The sequence below is a fragment of the Hemibagrus wyckioides genome, linkage group LG07, assembly GCF_019097595.1.
Source record: "Hemibagrus wyckioides isolate EC202008001 linkage group LG07, SWU_Hwy_1.0, whole genome shotgun sequence".
Classification (NCBI taxonomy): domain Eukaryota; kingdom Metazoa; phylum Chordata; class Actinopteri; order Siluriformes; family Bagridae; genus Hemibagrus; species Hemibagrus wyckioides.
The window spans coordinates 31,877,285-31,896,014 of NC_080716.1; the positions used below are offsets into that span (position 1 = coordinate 31,877,285).

Sequence of the window (18,730 nt, forward strand, 5' to 3'; positions counted from 1 at the left end):
GGTGTTTGGTGTCACTCTATTCTTCTCAGGTCAATGTCCATTTCACTGAAGTTGCTAGGGACCTTCTACACCTGCACCATTAAGTGCTATGTTGATGACACTGAACTTATCTTCTCCTTCCCACCCTCAGATACCACGGTTTCTGCTCAGATCTCAGCATCTGATAGACATTTCATCATTGATGACAGCTGATCTGTTGAAACTCAATCCCAGCAAAACTGAACTGCTGGTCATCCCAGGTGCTTCATCCCCAGCCCGGGATCTTGCATTATCTCTGAACAGCTCCCAGATCTCCCCTTCGGCCACTGCTCGCAACCTTGGGGTAACCATGGACAATCAACTGTCCATTTCTTCCCATGTTACTAATTTTACACACTCATGTCGGTTTCTTCTGTACAACATCAGAAGGATTCGACCATTTCTATCCACACAGACTACTCAACTGCTCATTCCGTCTCTGGTCATTTCCAGACTGGACTACTGCAACTCTCTACTAGCAGGTCTACGTCTGAATGCAAATCGTCCTCTGCAAATAATCCAAAATGCAGCTGTGACAACTTGTTTTTAACCTGCCTATGTTCTCCCACACCACCCCACTGCTGCTCCTCCACTGGCTTGCAGTAGCTGATGCTTGCCCACAAAGCTAAGACTGGACCAGCACCCTCTTACCTCAAAGCTCTTATTACTCCACAAACAAAGTGATGGACCTCCACCATCATCTGAACAATGGGTTCCTCTCTCTGTTGTGGTCAGGCCAGTGCTTCTGCTCCCTAGAAGCCAACACAGAGAGAATGAGATGGAGTTTCTTCCCACAGGACATTTGGACCTCAACCAGGAGATGAGGACTAGAGCTTGGACATTTTCTCCACTTATTAAAGGAGTCTCAGGGCTGTGTAACAGTCAGTAGTTCATTCCTGTTAGGAGTTACACTCAATCAGAGCCAAAAGTTTGTGCACCCCCGACCATCACACCAATATATCCTTGTTGCACAGATTCATTCCATGTGTGCTTGCTGTTATCCATTCTTCTGGAAGGTTTTCCACTAGATGTTGGATTATGTCTGTGGGGGATTAGTGATCATTCAGCTACAAGAGCATTAGTGAGATCAGACTCTGATTTTGGGATGTTGAGGACACTCCAGTTCCAGTTCATCCTAAAGGTGGTCAGTGGGGTTAGGTCAGAGTCAGGGCTCTGTGCAGGACACTCCAGTTCTTCCATTTTCTCCAACCTTCACCTCTACACCATGTCTTCATGGAGCTGCTTTGTCCACATGGGAATGCTCTTGTCATGATCTTCAGAGCAAATCTTTTACTTCAGTAAATCTTATTTGTCTTGATTTCATAATTGTGTCTCTACAAGCTGTAAAAAAGCTGCTGAGATCCTTTGATCTTAAGGTGAAAACCACAGGAAGAGTGGTTGTTTTCTTGTTTTCTCCTACTCAGCATGGATTTTTTTCATACCTTCAAACTTCCCTCCTCCTCTTCCTCCTCTGATCAGAGTTTCACAATGGCACAGAGTAAGATTTTAGCTTTCTTTTAAAAGAGCCAGTGCAACAATTAGATGCTGTTTTATGTACTTGAGTTGTTAGTCATTTTCTTTAGTGTTAGAGAGTCAAAGTGTCTGAACTTGAGTCATAATTCCTTCTATATTATAACAAGAGTCCAGTCACTTTAAGAAAACAGTTTCTATTGATTTATGGAGCAAACAATGATTTCAGAAATGCATTAAGTAATTAGAAATGGCTTTTGAACTTTATTTAGCCTTTAGTCTGAAATGAAATGCTAAAATATGATATGTTTTGACACACAGATGCAAGCGGAGCAGATTTGTGCTGTTTCGAGTTTCACAAAAAACCGTTCCCTGCAGCGAATGTTGTCAGTTATGAAGAAACCAGATCTGACTGTACTGTTCCTGGAGTCATGTACGATTTCACCCCTGCTTCTTTCTTTTCTCTATTTTTTTAAATAAAATTCATTTTATTTAATTTTACACTCTTTCACTAACACATATCTTCTGCCCTTTGCAGTTTGACCACAAAGAAGGGATTTCGCTTCTGTGTAAACCCTGAGGTGGACTGGGTGCAGGAGATCATGAAGATTAAACCCCATGGTGTGACTCAGAAGACAAATTAAAGAGTTTCTCCATGAAATTAGCTTCACTTTGCAGAATGCTTCAATTTACCTACACATGATTTAAAGCAGTTTGATATTGTGTGTAAAATTAAAAAAAGTAATTCAGTCTGTTTTATCTTCTACACAAATAAAGCCCACATTTATAACTCATTATTGTCATCGTTTTCTAATTACAAGGTTTAAAGAAACAGTTCACAATTAATAATAAAGTGTTTCAGGTGGTGGTGTAAGGTGTGTAAAGGTGTGTAAATGTGTGTAAAGGTGTGTTAAGGAGTATTAAGGTGTGTTAAGGTGTGCAATGCAATCACTATAACATAGAGAGAAATATTTGATAGAGGTAAAAAGGTCTAAGGGACAGTGTGCTTTAGTTCTGATGAAGTATAAAGGTTGGAGTTCCATAAAGAATAGTAAGGTGTAAGGAATAGTGAGGTGTAAGGGACAGTGAGGTGTAGGGACAGTGAGGTGTAAGGGACAGTGAGGTGTAAGGGATAGTGAGGTGTAGGGACAGTGAGGTGTAAGGGACAGTGAGGTGTAAGGGACAGTGAGGTGTAGGGACAGTGAGGTGTAGGGACAGTGAGGTGTAGGGACAGTGAGGTGTAAGGGACAGTGAGGTGTAAGGGACAGTGAGGTGTAGGGACAGTGAGGTGTAAGGGACAGTGAGGTGTAGGGACAGTGAGGTGTAGGGACAGTGAGGTGTAAGGGACAGTGAGGTGTAGGGACAGTGAGGTGTAAGGGACAGTGAGGTGTAGGGACAGTGAGGTGTAAGGGACAGTGAGGTGTAGGGACAGTGAGGTGTAAGGGACAGTGAGGTGTAAGGAACAGTGAGGTGTAGGGACAGTGAGGTGTAGGGACAGTGAGGTGTAGGGACAGTGAGGTGTAAGGGACAGTGAGGTGTAAGGGACAGTGAGGTGTAGGGACAGTGAGGTGTAAGGGACAGTGAGGTGTAGGGACAGTGAGGTGTAAGGGACAGTGAGGTGTAGGGACAGTGAGGTGTAAGGGACAGTGAGGTGTAGGGACAGTGAGGTGTAAGGGACAGTGAGGTGTAAGGGACAGTGAGGTGTAGGGACAGTGAGGTGTAAGGGACAGTGAGGTGTAAGGGACAGTGAGGTGTAGGGACATTGAGCTGTAAGGGATAGTGAGGTGTAAGGGAAAGTGAAGTGTAAGGGATAGTGAGGTGTAAGGGACAGTGAAGTGTAAGGGACAGTGAGGTGTTAGGGACAGTGAGGTGTAAGGGATAGTGAGGTGTAAAGAATAGTGAGGTGTAGGGACAGTGAGGTGTAGGGACAGTGAGGTGTAAGGGATAGTGAGGTGTAGGGACAGTGTGGTGTAAGGGACAGTGAGGTGTAAGGGACAGTGAGGTGAAGGGACAGTGAGGTGTAAAGAATAGTGAGGTGTAGGGACAGTGAGGTGTAAGGGATAGTGAGGTGTAGGGACAGTGTGGTGTAAGGGACAGTGAGGTGTAGGGACAGTGAGGTGTAGGGACAGTGAGGTGTAGGGACAGTGAGGTGTAACATATTGAGGAATAAGAGATAATGAGGTAAAGGAAATGAGAGGATAAGGTGGTGTATAAAAGGAAAATGAGGTATAGAAACTTTATCATGCACAAACTCTCTGACAGTGCCCATGTGTACAATGTCTCATAAAAATCTAGTAACTAAAAGCCTTAAATTGCAGCGATGTACAGGAAACTCTATATCTGTAACTCTAACTAGCTGCTGTAGTGACTCTGTGTTTTCCTGTAAAAAACGCATGATCAGCATTCAGACGCTGACAGAGTCAGAAGAGTCAGAGTCGGGAAGATGGAGGTGGAAGGTGCTAAACTGATGATACCAGATTTCATCGGTGTGAAGAGTGAGTGACAGAGTGAGAGGGACCCTGATGACACTGCAAGATCATCTCTCCTGTTCAAGAGGAGTCTGTGGACCTCATTGAGATCCTCAGGTGAATCCCTTCAGGTTCTTCAGGAAGCAGAGCCGTTTCCATGTTTCCTGAACCAGTGGTGCCATGAATGATATGGATATCCATCACAGCCAGGTTTAGGAAGAGCACCAGTCAGGACACGTGGCTCTCCAGAGGGTGGAGATCAGCTGATGATCTTCAGCATGTTGTGCTATACCAAGGCCACAAACATAGTGATGGACCTCCACTACCATATGAACAATGGGTTCCTCTCTCTGTTGTGGTCAGGGAAGCTTTTCTGCTCCCTGGAAGCCAACACAGAGAGAATGAGATGGAGTTTCTTCCCACAGGACATTTGGGCCTCAACAAGGAGACAAAGACTAGAGCTTGGACATTTTCTGCATTTTTAGAATTAGTCTCAGGGCTTTGTAACAGTCAGTAAGTTTGTTCCTGTTAGGAGTTGCACTCAATCAGAGCCAAAAGTTTGTGCACCCCTGACCATCACACCCATATGTCCTTGTTGAACAGATTCATTCCCCGTGTGCTTGCTGTTACCCATTCTTCTGCAAGGTGTCTGTGGGGGATTAGTGATCATTCAGCTACAAGAGCATTAGTGAGATCAGACTCTGATTTTGGGATGTTGAGGACACTCCAGTTCCAGTTCATCCTAAAGGTGGTCAGTGGGGTTAGGTCAGAGTCAGGGCTCTGTGCAGGACACTCCAGTTCTTCCATTTTCTCCAACCTTCACCTCTACACCATGTCTTCATGGAGCTGCTTTGTCCACATGGGAATGCTCTTGTCATGGTCTTCAGAGTGAATCTTTTACTTCAGTAAATCTTATTTGTCTTGATTTCATAGTTGTGTCTCTACAAGCTGTAAAAAAGCTGCTGAGATCCTTTGATCTTAAGGTGAAAACCACAGGAAGAGTGGTTGTTTTCTTGTTTTCTCATACTCAGCATGGATTTTTTTTTATACCTTCTAATTTCTCTCCTCCTCTTCCTCCTCTGATCAGCTTATAAGCCCAGCACTGAGGGTGACATCCACATTATTGATACATCACGCCTCAACAAGATCATCATCATCTCCATCAGCAGCCATGTTCTCCCGTTCTCTCCTGCTGCTTCTGCTGGGTCTTTCCTGCCTTCAGAGCTTCACAATGGCACAGAGTAAGATTTTAGCTTTCTTTTAAAAGAGCCAGTGCAACAATTAGATGCTGTTTTATGTACTTGAGTTGTTAATCATTTTCTTTAGTGTTAGAGAGTCAAAGTGTCTGAACTTGAGTCATAATTCCTTCCATATTATAACAAGAGTCCAGTCACTTTAAGAAAACAGTTTCTATTGATTTATGGAGCAAACAATGATTTCAGAAATGCATTAAGTAATTAGAAATGAAAAAACTTTATTTAGCCTTTAGTCTGAAATGAAATGCTAAAATATGATATGTTTTGACACACAGATGCAAGCGGAGCAGATTTGTGCTGTTTTGAGTTTCACAAAAAACCGTTCCCTGCAGCGAATGTTGTCACTTACGAAGAAACCAGATCTGACTGTACTGTTCCTGGAGTCATGTACGATTTCACCCCTGCTTCTTTTTTAAAACAAAATTTGTTTTACTTTATTTAACACTTCTACACTGACTCGTATCTTCTTTTTTCTGCAGTTTGACCACAAAGAAGGGATTTCGCTTCTGTGCAGATCCTGAGGTGGACTGGGTGCAGCAGATCATGAAGATTAAACCTTCAGCCTAGACTCAGAAGACAAATTGAAGAGCCTCTCCATGAAATTAGCTTCACTTTGCAGAATGCTTCAATTTACCTACACATGATTTAAAGCAGTTTGATATTGTGTGTAACAAGACAAAGCTTTTTCTTCAGTCTGTTTTATTTTCTGCACAAATAAAGCCCACATTTATAACTCATTATTGTCATCATTTTCTAATTCAAGATTCAAGATTCAAGATTCAAGAAGCTTTTATTGTCAGTTCAACCACATATAGCTGGCGCAGTACATAGTGAAATGAAACAACGTTTCTCCAGGACCTGGTGCTACATAAACATACAACTACTAGTACAATACAAAACAACAAACAACACCACAGAGCTAGGACAGAAGTTTGTCTTAGCCACGTAAAGTGCACAGTGTGCAGCTAGGTGCAAACAGAGCATAGACAAGACAGTGCAAAAAAGACAATAAATACAATAAAGACAACACAAAAGAACACAGGACACTTAGCGCCGAAAGGAAATAAAAGAACATGTACTGGAATGTAAGTGAAATAAAATAGATAAAGTGAAATGATGTAGAAAAAAAAAGTATTGTGCAAAAATATTGTGCAAAAATACACAGCAGCGGTTGAGGTAGTGCAAATAGAATAAACATAAATATGACTATAGCAGCGGATGACAGGTAGAGGTAGTGCAGTAAGTAATGAACAGTATAAATTATGTGTGTGTGTGTGTGTGTGTCCACACAGTCAAGAGAGAGTGTGTGTATCAGTGTGTGAGAGACAGAGAGTTAGTATACAGTTCAGTCCTGAGTGAGAGTGTGTGTGTGTGTGAGAGAGTGTAGAACAGTTCAGTCCTGAGTGAGAGTGTGTGTGAGAGTGTAGAACAGTTCAGTCCTGAGTGAGAGTGTGTGTGAGAGTGTAGAACAGTTCAGTCCTGAGTGAGAGTGTGTGTGTGTGTGTGTGTGTGTGAGAGTGTAGAACAGTTCAGTCCTGAGTGAGAGTGTGTGAGAGAGTGTAGAACAGTTCAGTCCCGGGTGTTGAGGAGCCTAATGGCTTGAGGAAAGAAACTGTTACACAGTCTGGTTGTGAGGCCCGAATGCTCCGGTACCTCTTTCCAGATGGCAGGAGGGTGAAGAGTGTGTGTGAGGGGTGTGTGGAGTGTGTAAGAGTGTGTGTGAGGGGTGTGTGGAGTGTGTAAGAGTGTGTGTGAGGGGTGTGTGGGGTCAGCCACAATGCTGATGGCTTTGCGGATGCAGCGTGCGGTGTAAATGTCTGTGATAGAGGGGAGAGAGACTCCGATGATCTTCTCAGCTGTCCTCACTATCCTCTGAAGGGTCTTGCGATCTGAGACGGTGCAGTTCCCAAACCAGGCAGTGATGCAGCTGCTCAGGACGCTCTCGATGGTCCCTCTGTAGAACACAGACAGGATGGGGGGAGGGAGATGGGCTTTACTCAGCCTCCTCAGGAAGTAGAGGCGCTGCTGGGCTTTCTTGGTGATGGAGCTGGTGTTGAGTGACCAGGTGAAGTTCTCCGCCAGATGGACACCAAGGAATTTGATGCTCTTGACGATCTCCACAGAGGAGCCATCGATGGACAGCGGAGAATGGTCACACTGTGCTCTCCTGAAGTCAACAACCATCTCTTTGGACTTGTCGACGTTCAGGGAGAGGTTTTAATTACGAGGTTTAAAGAAACAGTTCACACTAAATAATAATCAGGTGTTTCAGGTGGAGGTAGAAGATGTGTAAAGGTGTGTAAAGGTCTGTAAAGGTGTTCAATGCAATCACTATCACATAGAGAGAAATATTTGATGGAGGGTTAAAGAAGCAGGAATGAATCAGGTGTATTTACTGAGAATACTGTAGGGGCAAATGATGCAGAAGAGATATTGAGGTACAAGATATAATGAGGTAAACCTGATAATGAGGTAAAAAGGTCTAAGGGATAGTGTGCTATTAGTGCTAATGAAGTACAAAGGATAGTGTTCTATAAAGAATAGTGAGGTGTAAGGGACAGTGAGGTGTGTTGAAAACTTTTTCCTTGTGAAAGCAGAGACCAGGAGACGTTGGGATATCTTTCAAGCAGAAGTTACTATTTATTAAGAACTCACTGTGCATTGCTGTAGTCATCCAAGTCTAACTATAGCTCAGCACTGTAGAATTTATACTTTTCAAGGGGGAGGGATACATAGAGGTGGAGACAATCTAAACAAAGCATGCAAATGCAGTACAGGAATCAGCCCGGTAACGGAATTTCCCCAGCCCTGATCTCATCAGCATAACAGTGTCATTCAAATGCATAGGTGCTAATCCAATCAGCCTGACAGTATTGCCCAGACCTTCACATTATCATAGAGACATAGGCACAGCTTGGCCTTGAGATTAGCATTCACATTTAAATTGGGACCCTGCCCGGTGGTCAGGAAGTACATACAAACAAAAGGTTAATGTCTCAGACACCTGGGCTGCCAGACTTGATCTTCTTAGAATGTCATCATCTTTACCTCCAAATGTAAAACCCAATGTACATAACTTTTTCAGTTTATATACTATTACGTTGGAACCTAGATTTAACATTTTATAAATTTGTAATCCAATAGTTGTAAGGGACAATGAGGTGTAAGGAATAGTAAAATGTAAGGGACAGTGTGGACAGTGAGGTGTAAGGAATAGTAAAATGTAAGGGACACTGGGGACAGTGAGGTGTAAGGAATAGTAAAATGTAAGGGACAGTGGGGACAGTGGGGTGTAAGGAATAGTAAAATGTAAGGGACAGTGAGGCGTAAGGGACAGTGAAGTGTAAGGGACAGTGAGGTGTAAGGAATAGTAAAATGTAAGGGACAGTGAGGTGTAGGGACAGTGAAGTGCAAGGGACAGTGAGGTTTAGGGACAATGAGGTATAAGGGACAGTGAGGTTTAGGGACAATGAGGTATAAGGGACAGTGAAGTGTAAGGGACAGTGAGGTGTAAGGGACAGTGTGGTGTAAGGGACAGTGAGGTTTAAGGGACAGTGAGGTGTAGGGACAGTGTGGTGTAAGGGACAGTGAGGTTTAAGGGACAGTGAGGTGTAGGGACAGTGAGGTGTAAGGGACAGTGAGGTGTAGGGACAGTGAGGTTTAAGGGACAGTGAGGTGTAGGGACAGTGAGGTGTAAGGGACAGTGTGGTGTAAGGGACAGTGAGGTTTAAGGGACAGTGAGGTGTAAAGGACAGTGAAGTGTAAGGGACAGTGAGGTGTAAGGGACAGTGAGGTGTAAAGGACAGTGAAGTGTAAGGGACAGTGATGTTTAGGGACAATGAGGTATAAAGGACAGTGAAGTGTAAGGGACAGTGATGTTTAGGGACAATGAGGTATAAAGGACAGTGAAGTGTAAGGGACAGTGAGGTGTAGGGACAGTGAGGTGTAACATATTGAGGAATAAGAGATAATGAGGTAAAGGAAATGAGAGGATAAGGTGGTGTATAAAAGGAAAATGAGGTATAGAAACTTTATCATGCACAAACTCTCTGACAGTGCCCATGTGTACAATGTCTCATAAAAATCTAGTAACTAAAAGCCTTAAATTGCAGCGATGTACAGGAAACTCTATATCTGTAACTCTAACTAGCTGCTGTAGTGACTCTGTGTTTTCCTGTAAAAAACGCATGATCAGCATTCAGACGCTGACAGAGTCAGAAGAGTCAGAGTCGGGAAGATGGAGGTGGAAGGTGCTAAACTGATGATACCAGATTTCATCGGTGTGAAGAGTGAGTGACAGAGTGAGAGGGACCCTGATGACACTGCAAGATCATCTCTCCTGTTCAAGAGGAGTCTGTGGACCTCATTGAGATCCTCAGGTGAATCCCTTCAGGTTCTTCAGGAAGCAGAGCCGTTTCCATGTTTCCTGAACCAGTGGTGCCATGAATGATATGGATATCCATCACAGCCAGGTTTAGGAAGAGCACCAGTCAGGACACGTGGCTCTCCAGAGGGTGGAGATCAGCTGATGATCTTCAGCATGTTGTGCTATACCAAGGCCACAAACATAGTGATGGACCTCCACTACCATATGAACAATGGGTTCCTCTCTCTGTTGTGGTCAGGGAAGCTTTTCTGCTCCCTGGAAGCCAACCCAGAGAGAATGAGATGGAGTTTCTTCCCACAGGACATTTGGGCCTCAACAAGGAGACAAAGACTAGAGCTTGGACATTTTCTGCATTTTTAGAATTAGTCTCAGGGCTTTGTAACAGTCAGTAAGTTTGTTCCTGTTAGGAGTTGCACTCAATCAGAGCCAAAAGTTTGTGCACCCCTGACCATCACACCCATATGTCCTTGTTGAACAGATTCATTCCCCGTGTGCTTGCTGTTACCCATTCTTCTGCAAGGTGTCTGTGGGGGATTAGTGATCATTCAGCTACAAGAGCATTAGTGAGATCAGACTCTGATTTTGGGATGTTGAGGAGACTCCAGTTCCAGTTCATCCTAAAGGTGGTCAGTGGGGTTAGGTCAGAGTCAGGGCTCTGTGCAGGACACTCCAGTTCTTCCATTTTCTCCAACCTTCACCTCTACACCATGTCTTCATGGAGCTGCTTTGTCCACATGGGAATGCTCTTGTCATAGTCTTCAGAGTGAATCTTTTACTTCAGTAAATCTTATTTGTCTTGATTTCATAGTTGTGTCTCTACAAGCTGTAAAAAAGCTGCTGAGATCCTTTGATCTTAAGGTGAAAACCACAGGAAGAGTGGTTGTTTTCTTGTTTTCTCCTACTCAGCATGGATTTTTTTCATACCTTCAAACTTCTCTCCTCCTCTTCCTCCTCTGATCAGCTTATAAGCCCAGCACTGAGGGTGACATCCACATTATTGATACATCACGCCTCAACAAGATCATCATCATCTCCATCAGCAGCCATGTTCTCCCGTTCTCTCCTGCTGCTTCTGCTGGGTCTTTCCTGCCTTCAGAGCTTCACAATGGCACAGAGTAAGATTTTAGCTTTCTTTTAAAAGAGCCAGTGCAACAATTAGATGCTGTTTTATGTACTTGAGTTGTTAGTCATTTTCTTTAGTGTTAGAGAGTCAAAGTGTCTGAACTTGAGTCATAATTCCTTCCATATTATAACAAGAGTCCAGTCACTTTAAGAAAACAGTTTCTATTGATTTATGGAGCAAACAATGATTTCAGAAATGCATTAAGTAATTAGAAATGACTTTTGAATCTTATTTAGCCTTTAGTCTGAAATGAAATGCTAAAATATGATATGTTTTGACACACAGATGCAAGCGGAGCAGATTTGTGCTGTTTTGAGTTTCACAAAAAACCGTTCCCTGCAGCGAATGTTGTCACTTACGAAGAAACCAGATCTGACTGTACTGTTCCTGGAGTCATGTACGATTTCACCCCTGCTTCTTTTTTAAAATAAAATTTGTTTTACTTTATTTAACACTTCTACACTGACTCGTATCTTCTTTTTTCTGCAGTTTGACCACAAAGAAGGGATTTCGCTTCTGTGTAAACCCTGAGATGGACTGGGTGCAGCAGATCATGAAGATTAAACCCCATGGTGTGACTCAGAAGACAAATTAAAGCGTCTCTCCATGAAATTAGCTTTACATTGCAGAATGCTTCAGTTTACCTACACATGATTTAAAGCAGTGTGAAATTGTGCGTAAAAAGACAAAGCTTTTTCTTCAGTCTGTTTTATCTTCTGCACAAATAAAGCCCACATTTATAACTCATTATTGTCATCATTTTCTAATTACAAAGTTTAAAGAAACAGTTCAAACTTAATAATAATCAGGTGTTTCAGGTGGAGGTGGAAGGTGTGTAAAGGTGTGTAAAGGCGTGTAAAGGTGTGTAAGGATGTGTTTACGTGTGTAAAGGTGTGTAAAGATGTGTAAAGGTGTGTAAAGGTGTGTAAAGGCGTGTAAAGGTGTGTAAGGATGTGTTTACGTGTGTAAAGGTGTGTAAAGATGTGTTAAGGTGTGTAAAGGTGTGTAAAGATGTGTTAAGGTGTGTAAAGGTGTGTAAAGGTGTGTTAAGGTGTGCAATGCAATCACTATCACATAGAGAGAAATATTTTATAGAAGGTTAAAGAAGCAGGAATGAATCAGGTGTATTTACTGAGAATATTGTAGGGGCAAATGATGCAGAAGAGATATTGAGGTACAAGTGATAATGAGGTGAAAGGTCTAAGGGATATTGTGCTATTAGTTCTAATGAAGTATAAAGGTTAGTGTTCTATAAAGAATAGTGAGGTGTAAGGGACAATGAGGTGTAAGGGACAATGAGGTGTAGGGACAGTGAGGTGTAAGGGACAGTGAGGTGTAAGGGACAATGAGGTGTAGGGACAGTGAGGTGTAAGGGACAGTGAGGTGTAAGGAATAGTGAGGTGTAAGGGACAGTGAGGTGTAAGGGACAGTGAGGTGTAGGAACAGTGAGGTGTAAGGGACAGTGAGGTGTAAGGGACAGTGAGGTGTAGGGACAGTGTGATTTAAGGGACAGTTCAGTGTAAGGGACAGTGAGGTGTATGGGACAGTGAGGTGTAAGGGATAGTAAGGTGTAAAGGGACAGGGAGGTGTAAGGGACAGTGAGGTGTAAGGGATAGTAAGGTGTAAGGGATACTGAAGTGTAAGGGACAGTGAGGTGTAGGGACAGTGAGGTGTAAGGGACAGTGTGATTTAAGGGACAGTTCAGTGTAAGGGACAGTGAGGTGTATGGGACAGTGAGGTGTAAGGGATAGTAAGGTGTAAAGGGACAGGGAGGTGTAAGGGACAGTGAGGTGTAAGGGATAGTAAGGTGTAAGGGATACTGAAGTGTAAGGGATACTGAAGTGTAAGGGACAGTGAGGTGTATGGGACAGTGAGGTGTAAGGGATAGTAAGGTGTAAAGGGACAGGGAGGTGTAAGGGACAGTGTGATTTAAGGGACAGTTCAGTGTAAGGGACAGTGAGGTGTATGGGACAGTGAGGTGTAAGGGATAGTAAGGTGTAAAGGGACAGGGAGGTGTAAGGGACAGTGAGATGTAAGGGATAGTAAGGTGTAAGGGATACTGAAGTGTAAGGGATACTGAAGTGTAAGGGACAGTGAGGTGTATGGGACAGTGAGGTGTAAGGGATAGTAAGGTGTAAAGGGACAGGGAGGTGTAAGGGACAGTGAGATGTAAGGGATAGTAAGGTGTAAGGGATACTGAAGTGTAAGGGATACTGAAGTGTAAGGGACAGTGAGGTGTATGGGACAGTGAGGTGTAAGGGATAGTAAGGTGTAAAGGGACAGGGAGGTGTAAGGGACAGTGAGGTGTAAGGGATAGTAAGGTGTAAGGGATACTGAAGTGTAAGGGACAGTGAGGTGTAGGGACAGTGAGGTGTAAGGGACAGTTAGGTGTAAGGGATACTGAAGTGTAAGGGACAGTGAGGTGTAAAGAAGAGTGAGGTGTAGGGACAGTGAGGTGTAAGGGACAGTGAGGTGTAAGGGACAGTGTGGTGTAGGGACAGTGAGGTGTAAGGGACAGTGAGGTGTAAGGGACAGTGTGGTGTAGGGACAGTGAGGTTTAGGGACAATGAGGTATAAAGGACAGTGAAGTGTAAGGGACAGTGAGGTGTAGGGACAGTGAGGTGTAACATATTGAGGAATAAGAGATAATGAGGTAAAGGAAATGAGAGGATAAGGTGGTGTATAAAAGGAAAATGAGGTATAGAAACTTTATCATGCACAAACTCTCTGACAGTGCCCATGTGTACAATGTCTCATAAAAATCTAGTAACTAAAAGCCTTAAATTGCAGCGATGTACAGGAAACTCTATATCTGTAACTCTAACTAGCTGCTGTAGTGACTCTGTGTTTTCCTGTAAAAAACGCATGATCAGCATTCAGACGCTGACAGAGTCAGAAGAGTCAGAGTCGGGAAGATGGAGGTGGAAGGTGCTAAACTGATGATACCAGATTTCATCGGTGTGAAGAGTGAGTGACAGAATGAGAGGGACCCTGATGACACTGCAAGATCATCTCTCCTGTTCAAGAGGAGTCTGTGGACCTCATTGAGATCCTCAGGTGAATCCCTTCAGGTTCTTCAGGAAGCAGAGCCGTTTCCATGTTTCCTGAACCAGTGGTGCCATGAATGATATGGATATCCATCACAGCCAGGTTTAGGAAGAGCACCAGTCAGGACACATGGCTCTCCAGAGGGTGGAGATCAGCTGATGATCTTCAGCATGTTGTGCTATACCAAGGCCACAAACATAGTGATGGACCTCCACTACCATATGAACAATGGGTTCCTCTCTCTGTTGTGGTCAGGGAAGCTTTTCTGCTCCCTGGAAGCCAACACAGAGAGAATGAGATGGAGTTTCTTCCCACAGGACATTTGGGCCTCAACAAGGAGACAAAGACTAGAGCTTGGACATTTTCTGCATTTTTAGAATTAGTCTCAGGGCTTTGTAACAGTCAGTAAGTTTGTTCCTGTTAGGAGTTGCACTCAATCAGAGCCAAAAGTTTGTGCACCCCTGACCATCACACCCATATGTCCTTGTTGAACAGATTCATTCCCCGTGTGCTTGCTGTTACCCATTCTTCTGCAAGGTGTCTGTGGGGGATTAGTGATCATTCAGCTACAAGAGCATTAGTGAGATCAGACTCTGATTTTGGGATGTTGAGGACACTCCAGTTCCAGTTCATCCTAAAGGTGGTCAGTGGGGTTAGGTCAGAGTCAGGGCTCTGTGCAGGACACTCCAGTTCTTCCATTTTCTCCAACCTTCACCTCTACACCATGTCTTCATGGAGCTGCTTTGTCCACATGGGAATGCTCTTGTCATGGTCTTCAGAGTGAATCTTTTACTTCAGTAAATCTTATTTGTCTTGATTTCATAGTTGTGTCTCTACAAGCTGTAAAAACGCTGCTGAGATCCTTTGATCTTAAGGTGAAAACCACAGGAAGAGTGGTTGTTTTCTTGTTTTCTCGTACTCAGCATGGATTTTTTTTTATACCTTCTAATTTCTCTCCTCCTCTTCCTCCTCTGATCAGCTTATAAGCCCAGCACTGAGGGTGACATCCACATTATTGATACATCACGCCTCAACAAGATCATCATCATCTCCATCAGCAGCCATGTTCTCCCGTTCTCTCCTGCTGCTTCTGCTGGGTCTTTCCTGCCTTCAGAGCTTCACAATGGCACAGAGTAAGATTTTAGCTTTCTTTTAAAAGAGCCAGTGCAACAATTAGATGCTGTTTTATGTACTTGAGTTGTTAGTCATTTTCTTTAGTGTTAGAGAGTCAAAGTGTCTGAACTTGAGTCATAATTCCTTCCATATTATAACAAGAGTCCAGTCACTTTAAGAAAACAGTTTCTATTGATTTATGGAGCAAACAATGATTTCAGAAATGCATTAAGTAATTAGAAATGACTTTTGAACTTTATTTAGCCTTTAGTCTGAAATGAAATGCTAAAATATATGTTTTGACACTCACAGATGCAAGCGGAGCAGATTTTTGCTGTTTTGAGTTTCACAAAAAACCGTTCCCTGCAGCGAATGTTGTCACTTACAAAGAAACCAGATCTGACTGTACTGTTCCTGGAGTCATGTACGATTTCACCCCTGCTTCTTTTTTAAAATAAAATTTGTTTTACTTTATTTAACACTTCTACACTGACTCGTATCTTCTTTTTTCTGCAGTTTGACCACAAAGAAGGGATTTCGCTTCTGTGTAGATCCTGAGATGGACTGGGTGCAGCAGATCATGAAGATTAAACCTTCAGCCTAGACTCAGAAGACAAATTGAAGAGCCTCTCCATGAAATTAGCTTCACTTTGCAGAATGCTTCAGTTTACCTACACATGATTTAAAGCAGTTTGATATTGTGTGTAACAAGACAAAGCTTTTTCTTCAGTCTGTTTTATCTTCTGCACAAATAAAGCCCACATTTATAACTCATTATTGTCATCATTTTCTAATTACGAGGTTTAAAGAAACAGTTCAAACTTAATAATAATCAGGTGTTTCAGGTGGAGGTAGAAGATGTGTAAAGGTGTGTAAAGGTGTTCAATGCAATCACTATCACATAGAGAGAAATATTTGATGGAGGGTTAAAGAAGCAGGAATGAATCAGGTGTATTTACTGAGAATACTGTAGGGGCAAATGATGCAGAAGAGATATTGAGGTACAAGATATAATGAGGTAAACCTGATAATGAGGTAAAAAGGTCTAAGGGATAGTGTGCTATTAGTTCTGATGAAGTATAAAGGTTAGTGTTCCATAAAGAATTCAAATTCAAATTTTATTTGTCACATACATATACATACACAGTACGACATGCAGTGAAATGTTTTTTCACGACTGTCTGGTATGTAAACATATATAAAAAAGTATTGAGAAAGAGATCCATAAAAATAAAGATAAAAATAAAACTAGATTATCTTAAAAGTACAAAAATAGAATATAGAAAATAAAGTAAAATAAAATATAATATAGATAAAATAGATAAAAATAAAATAAAATATGAAAATTATGAATAGTCAGGTGTAAGGGACAGTGAGGTGTAATGAGGTATAGAAACTTTATTATCATGCACAAACTCTCTGACAGTGCCCATGTGTACAATGTCTCATAAAAATCTAGTAACTAAAAGCCCTAAACTGCAGCGATGTACAGGAAACTCTATATCTGTAACTCTAACTAGCTGCTGTAGCGACTCGGTGTTTTCCTGTAAAAAACGCATGATCAGCATTCAGACGCTGACAGAGTCAGAAGAGTCAGAGTCGGGAAGATGGAGGTGGAAGGTGCTAAAGAGACCCTCAGCTTTAGCCTGTGGCGCTGTGTTCTGTGAGCAATGTGGACATCCACAAACTTCCTCGCTGGCTACATCTTGGATTCTCTGATCAGTGGTGGTGTTTGGTGTCACTCCACTCTTCTCAGGTCCATGTCCATCTCATTGGTCTTGCTGAGGTTGAGGGTGAGACTCTTCTTTTTGAAAATGCTGTATAAGGTTGTTTTTTTTGTATGAAGGACAATAAATTACTAATCAGTCACAGCCCAATTTTGTTCTTTCATCATATTATTTATCATTTCTTATCATCTTTATCTCATTCACATGTGTGATTAATACCCTTCAGGTGAGATGAAACTGTCCAAGAAACCTTCGTCATTCGAGGTGAAAACCACAACGGGTTCATGTAGAAGAAATGTATAGGGTTATTTTGTGCTTACTAAGTCATCAAGGAACTTTCCGTCATGTTAAAGTTGCCCACCACCCCACCTCACACTCGCTTCCTCTTCCTCTTCCTCTGATCGGCTTATAAACCCAGCGTCGAGGGTCATATCAGAATTATTTTAATACATCACACATCAACAGGATAATCATCATCTCCATCAGCAGCCATGTTCTCCCGTTCTCTCCTGCTGCTTCTGCTGGGTCTTTCCTGCCTTCAGAGCTTCACAATGGCACAGAGTAAGATTTTAGCTTTCTTTTAAAAGAGCCAGTGCAACAATTAGATGCTGTTTTATGTACTTGAGTTGTTAGTCATTTTCTTTAGTGTTAGAGAGTCAAAGTGTCTGAACTTGAGTCATAATTCCTTCCATATTATAACAAGAGTCCAGTCACTTTAAGAAAACAGTTTCTATTGATTTATGGAGCAAACAATGATTTCAGAAATGCATTAAGTAATTAGAAATGACTTTTGAACTTTATTTAGCCTTTAGTCTGAATTTATTTCAATCTTTAAGAATGACTCATGATTTTGTTCTGATTTTTTCTCTATCATTTTACTTATCCTTTAAATAAGTTCAGAAATAAATAGCTGAATATTTAAATGTTTTCACACAGATGCAAACGGAGCAGGATTGTGCTGTTTCGAGTTTCACAAAAAAGCGTTCCCTGCAGCGAATGTTGTCACTTACAAAGAAACCAGATCCGACTGTACACTTCCTGGAGTCATGTACGATTTCACCCCTGCTTCTTTTTTGATAAAATTCATTTTATTTCATTTTACACTCTTTCACTAACCTGTATCTTCTGCCCTTTGCAGTTTGACCACAAAGAAGGGATTTCAATTCTGTGTAGATCCTGAGGTGGACTGGGTGCAGCAGATCATGAAGATTAAACCCTCAGCCTAGACTCAGAAGACAGATTAAAGCGCCTCTCCATGAAATTAGCTTCACTTTGCAGAATGCTTCAATTTACCTACACTTGACTTAAAGCAGTTTGATACTGTGTGTAACAAGACAAAGCTTTTTCTTCAGTCTGTTTTATCTTCTAGACAAATAAAGCCCACATTTATAACTCATTATTCTAATTACGAGGTTTAAAGAAACAGTTCACAATAAATAATAATCAGGTGTTTCAGGTGGAGGTAAAAGGTGTGTAAAGGTGTGTTAAGGTGTGTAAAGGTGTGTAAAGGTGTGTAAAGATGTGTTAAGGTGTGCAATGCAATCACTATCACATAGAGAGAAATATTTAATAGAAGGTTAAAGAAGCAGGAATTAATCAGGTGTATTTACTGAGAATACTGTAGGGGCAAATTATGCATAAGAGATATTGAGGTACAAGTGATAATGAGGTAAAACTGATAATGTGGTAAAAAGGTCTAAGGGATAGTGTGCTACTAGTTCTAATGACGTACAAAGGTTAGGATTCTATAAGGAATAGTAAAGTGTAAGGGCCAGTGATGTGTAGGGCCAGTGAGGTATAAGGGACAGTGAGGTGTAAGGGACAGTGAGGTGTAAGAAATAGTGAGGTGTAAGGGACAGTGAGATGTAAGGAATAGTAAAGTGTAATGGACAGTGAGGTGTAAGGGACAGTGAGGTGTAAAGAATAGCAGGGTGTAAGGGACAGTGAGGTGTAAGGGACAGTTAGGTGTAAGGAATAGTAAAGTGTACGGAATAATAAGATGAAAGGAACAGTGAGGTGTAAGGGACAGTGAGGTGTACGGGACAGTGAGGTGTACGGGACAGTGAGGTGTAAGGAACTGTAAAGTGTAAGGGACAGTGAGGTGTAAGGAACTGTAAAGT

General features: G+C 42.1%; 4 protein-coding genes across 4 annotated transcripts; all 4 read left to right on the plus strand.

The window, feature by feature from the left end:
- Window positions 1-5,064: 5,064 nt before the first annotated feature.
- Window positions 5,065-5,949, plus strand: LOC131356580 (C-C motif chemokine 18-like). The gene is made up of 3 exons (XM_058395708.1): window positions 5,065-5,197; window positions 5,488-5,599; window positions 5,692-5,949. The coding sequence occupies exons 1-3, from the start codon at window positions 5,128-5,130 to the stop codon at window positions 5,777-5,779; spliced, it is 270 nt and encodes an 89-aa protein (XP_058251691.1). The 5' UTR covers window positions 5,065-5,127; the 3' UTR covers window positions 5,780-5,949.
- Window positions 5,950-10,574: 4,625 nt separating this feature from the next.
- On the plus strand, window positions 10,575-11,469 carry LOC131356658 (C-C motif chemokine 3-like). Its single transcript, XM_058395806.1, has 3 exons — window positions 10,575-10,714; window positions 11,008-11,119; window positions 11,212-11,469. Exons 1-3 carry the CDS (start codon window positions 10,645-10,647, stop codon window positions 11,315-11,317), a joined length of 288 nt encoding a protein of 95 aa, XP_058251789.1. The 5' UTR covers window positions 10,575-10,644; the 3' UTR covers window positions 11,318-11,469.
- Window positions 11,470-14,763: 3,294 nt separating this feature from the next.
- LOC131356586 (C-C motif chemokine 26-like) lies at window positions 14,764-15,657 on the plus strand. The gene is made up of 3 exons (XM_058395715.1): window positions 14,764-14,903; window positions 15,196-15,307; window positions 15,400-15,657. The coding sequence occupies exons 1-3, from the start codon at window positions 14,834-14,836 to the stop codon at window positions 15,485-15,487; spliced, it is 270 nt and encodes an 89-aa protein (XP_058251698.1). The 5' UTR covers window positions 14,764-14,833; the 3' UTR covers window positions 15,488-15,657.
- Window positions 15,658-17,011: 1,354 nt separating this feature from the next.
- LOC131356447 (C-C motif chemokine 3-like) lies at window positions 17,012-18,006 on the plus strand. Its single transcript, XM_058395496.1, has 3 exons — window positions 17,012-17,171; window positions 17,547-17,658; window positions 17,749-18,006. The coding sequence occupies exons 1-3, from the start codon at window positions 17,102-17,104 to the stop codon at window positions 17,834-17,836; spliced, it is 270 nt and encodes an 89-aa protein (XP_058251479.1). The 5' UTR covers window positions 17,012-17,101; the 3' UTR covers window positions 17,837-18,006.
- Window positions 18,007-18,730: the final 724 nt, after the last annotated feature.

What these genes read in the sequence shown, in the direction of transcription:
- LOC131356586 (XM_058395715.1), top strand. Translation starts at nt 14,834, where the DNA reads ATGTTCTCCCGTTCTCTCCTGCTGCTTCTGCTGGGTCTTTCCTGCCTT. An exon ending in GAGCTTCACAATGGCACAGA is followed by an intron (nt 14,904 to 15,195) that starts GTAAGATTTTAG and finishes TGACACTCACAG; the next exon opens with ATGCAAGCGGAGCAGATTTT. An exon ending in TGTACTGTTCCTGGAGTCAT is followed by an intron (nt 15,308 to 15,399) that starts GTACGATTTCAC and finishes TTTTTTCTGCAG; the next exon opens with TTTGACCACAAAGAAGGGAT.
- LOC131356580 (XM_058395708.1), top strand. Translation starts at nt 5,128, where the DNA reads ATGTTCTCCCGTTCTCTCCTGCTGCTTCTGCTGGGTCTTTCCTGCCTT. An exon ending in GAGCTTCACAATGGCACAGA is followed by an intron (nt 5,198 to 5,487) that starts GTAAGATTTTAG and finishes TTTGACACACAG; the next exon opens with ATGCAAGCGGAGCAGATTTG. An exon ending in TGTACTGTTCCTGGAGTCAT is followed by an intron (nt 5,600 to 5,691) that starts GTACGATTTCAC and finishes TTTTTTCTGCAG; the next exon opens with TTTGACCACAAAGAAGGGAT.
- LOC131356658 (XM_058395806.1), top strand. Translation starts at nt 10,645, where the DNA reads ATGTTCTCCCGTTCTCTCCTGCTGCTTCTGCTGGGTCTTTCCTGCCTT. An exon ending in GAGCTTCACAATGGCACAGA is followed by an intron (nt 10,715 to 11,007) that starts GTAAGATTTTAG and finishes TTTGACACACAG; the next exon opens with ATGCAAGCGGAGCAGATTTG. An exon ending in TGTACTGTTCCTGGAGTCAT is followed by an intron (nt 11,120 to 11,211) that starts GTACGATTTCAC and finishes TTTTTTCTGCAG; the next exon opens with TTTGACCACAAAGAAGGGAT.
- LOC131356447 (XM_058395496.1), top strand. Translation starts at nt 17,102, where the DNA reads ATGTTCTCCCGTTCTCTCCTGCTGCTTCTGCTGGGTCTTTCCTGCCTT. An exon ending in GAGCTTCACAATGGCACAGA is followed by an intron (nt 17,172 to 17,546) that starts GTAAGATTTTAG and finishes GTTTTCACACAG; the next exon opens with ATGCAAACGGAGCAGGATTG. An exon ending in TGTACACTTCCTGGAGTCAT is followed by an intron (nt 17,659 to 17,748) that starts GTACGATTTCAC and finishes TGCCCTTTGCAG; the next exon opens with TTTGACCACAAAGAAGGGAT.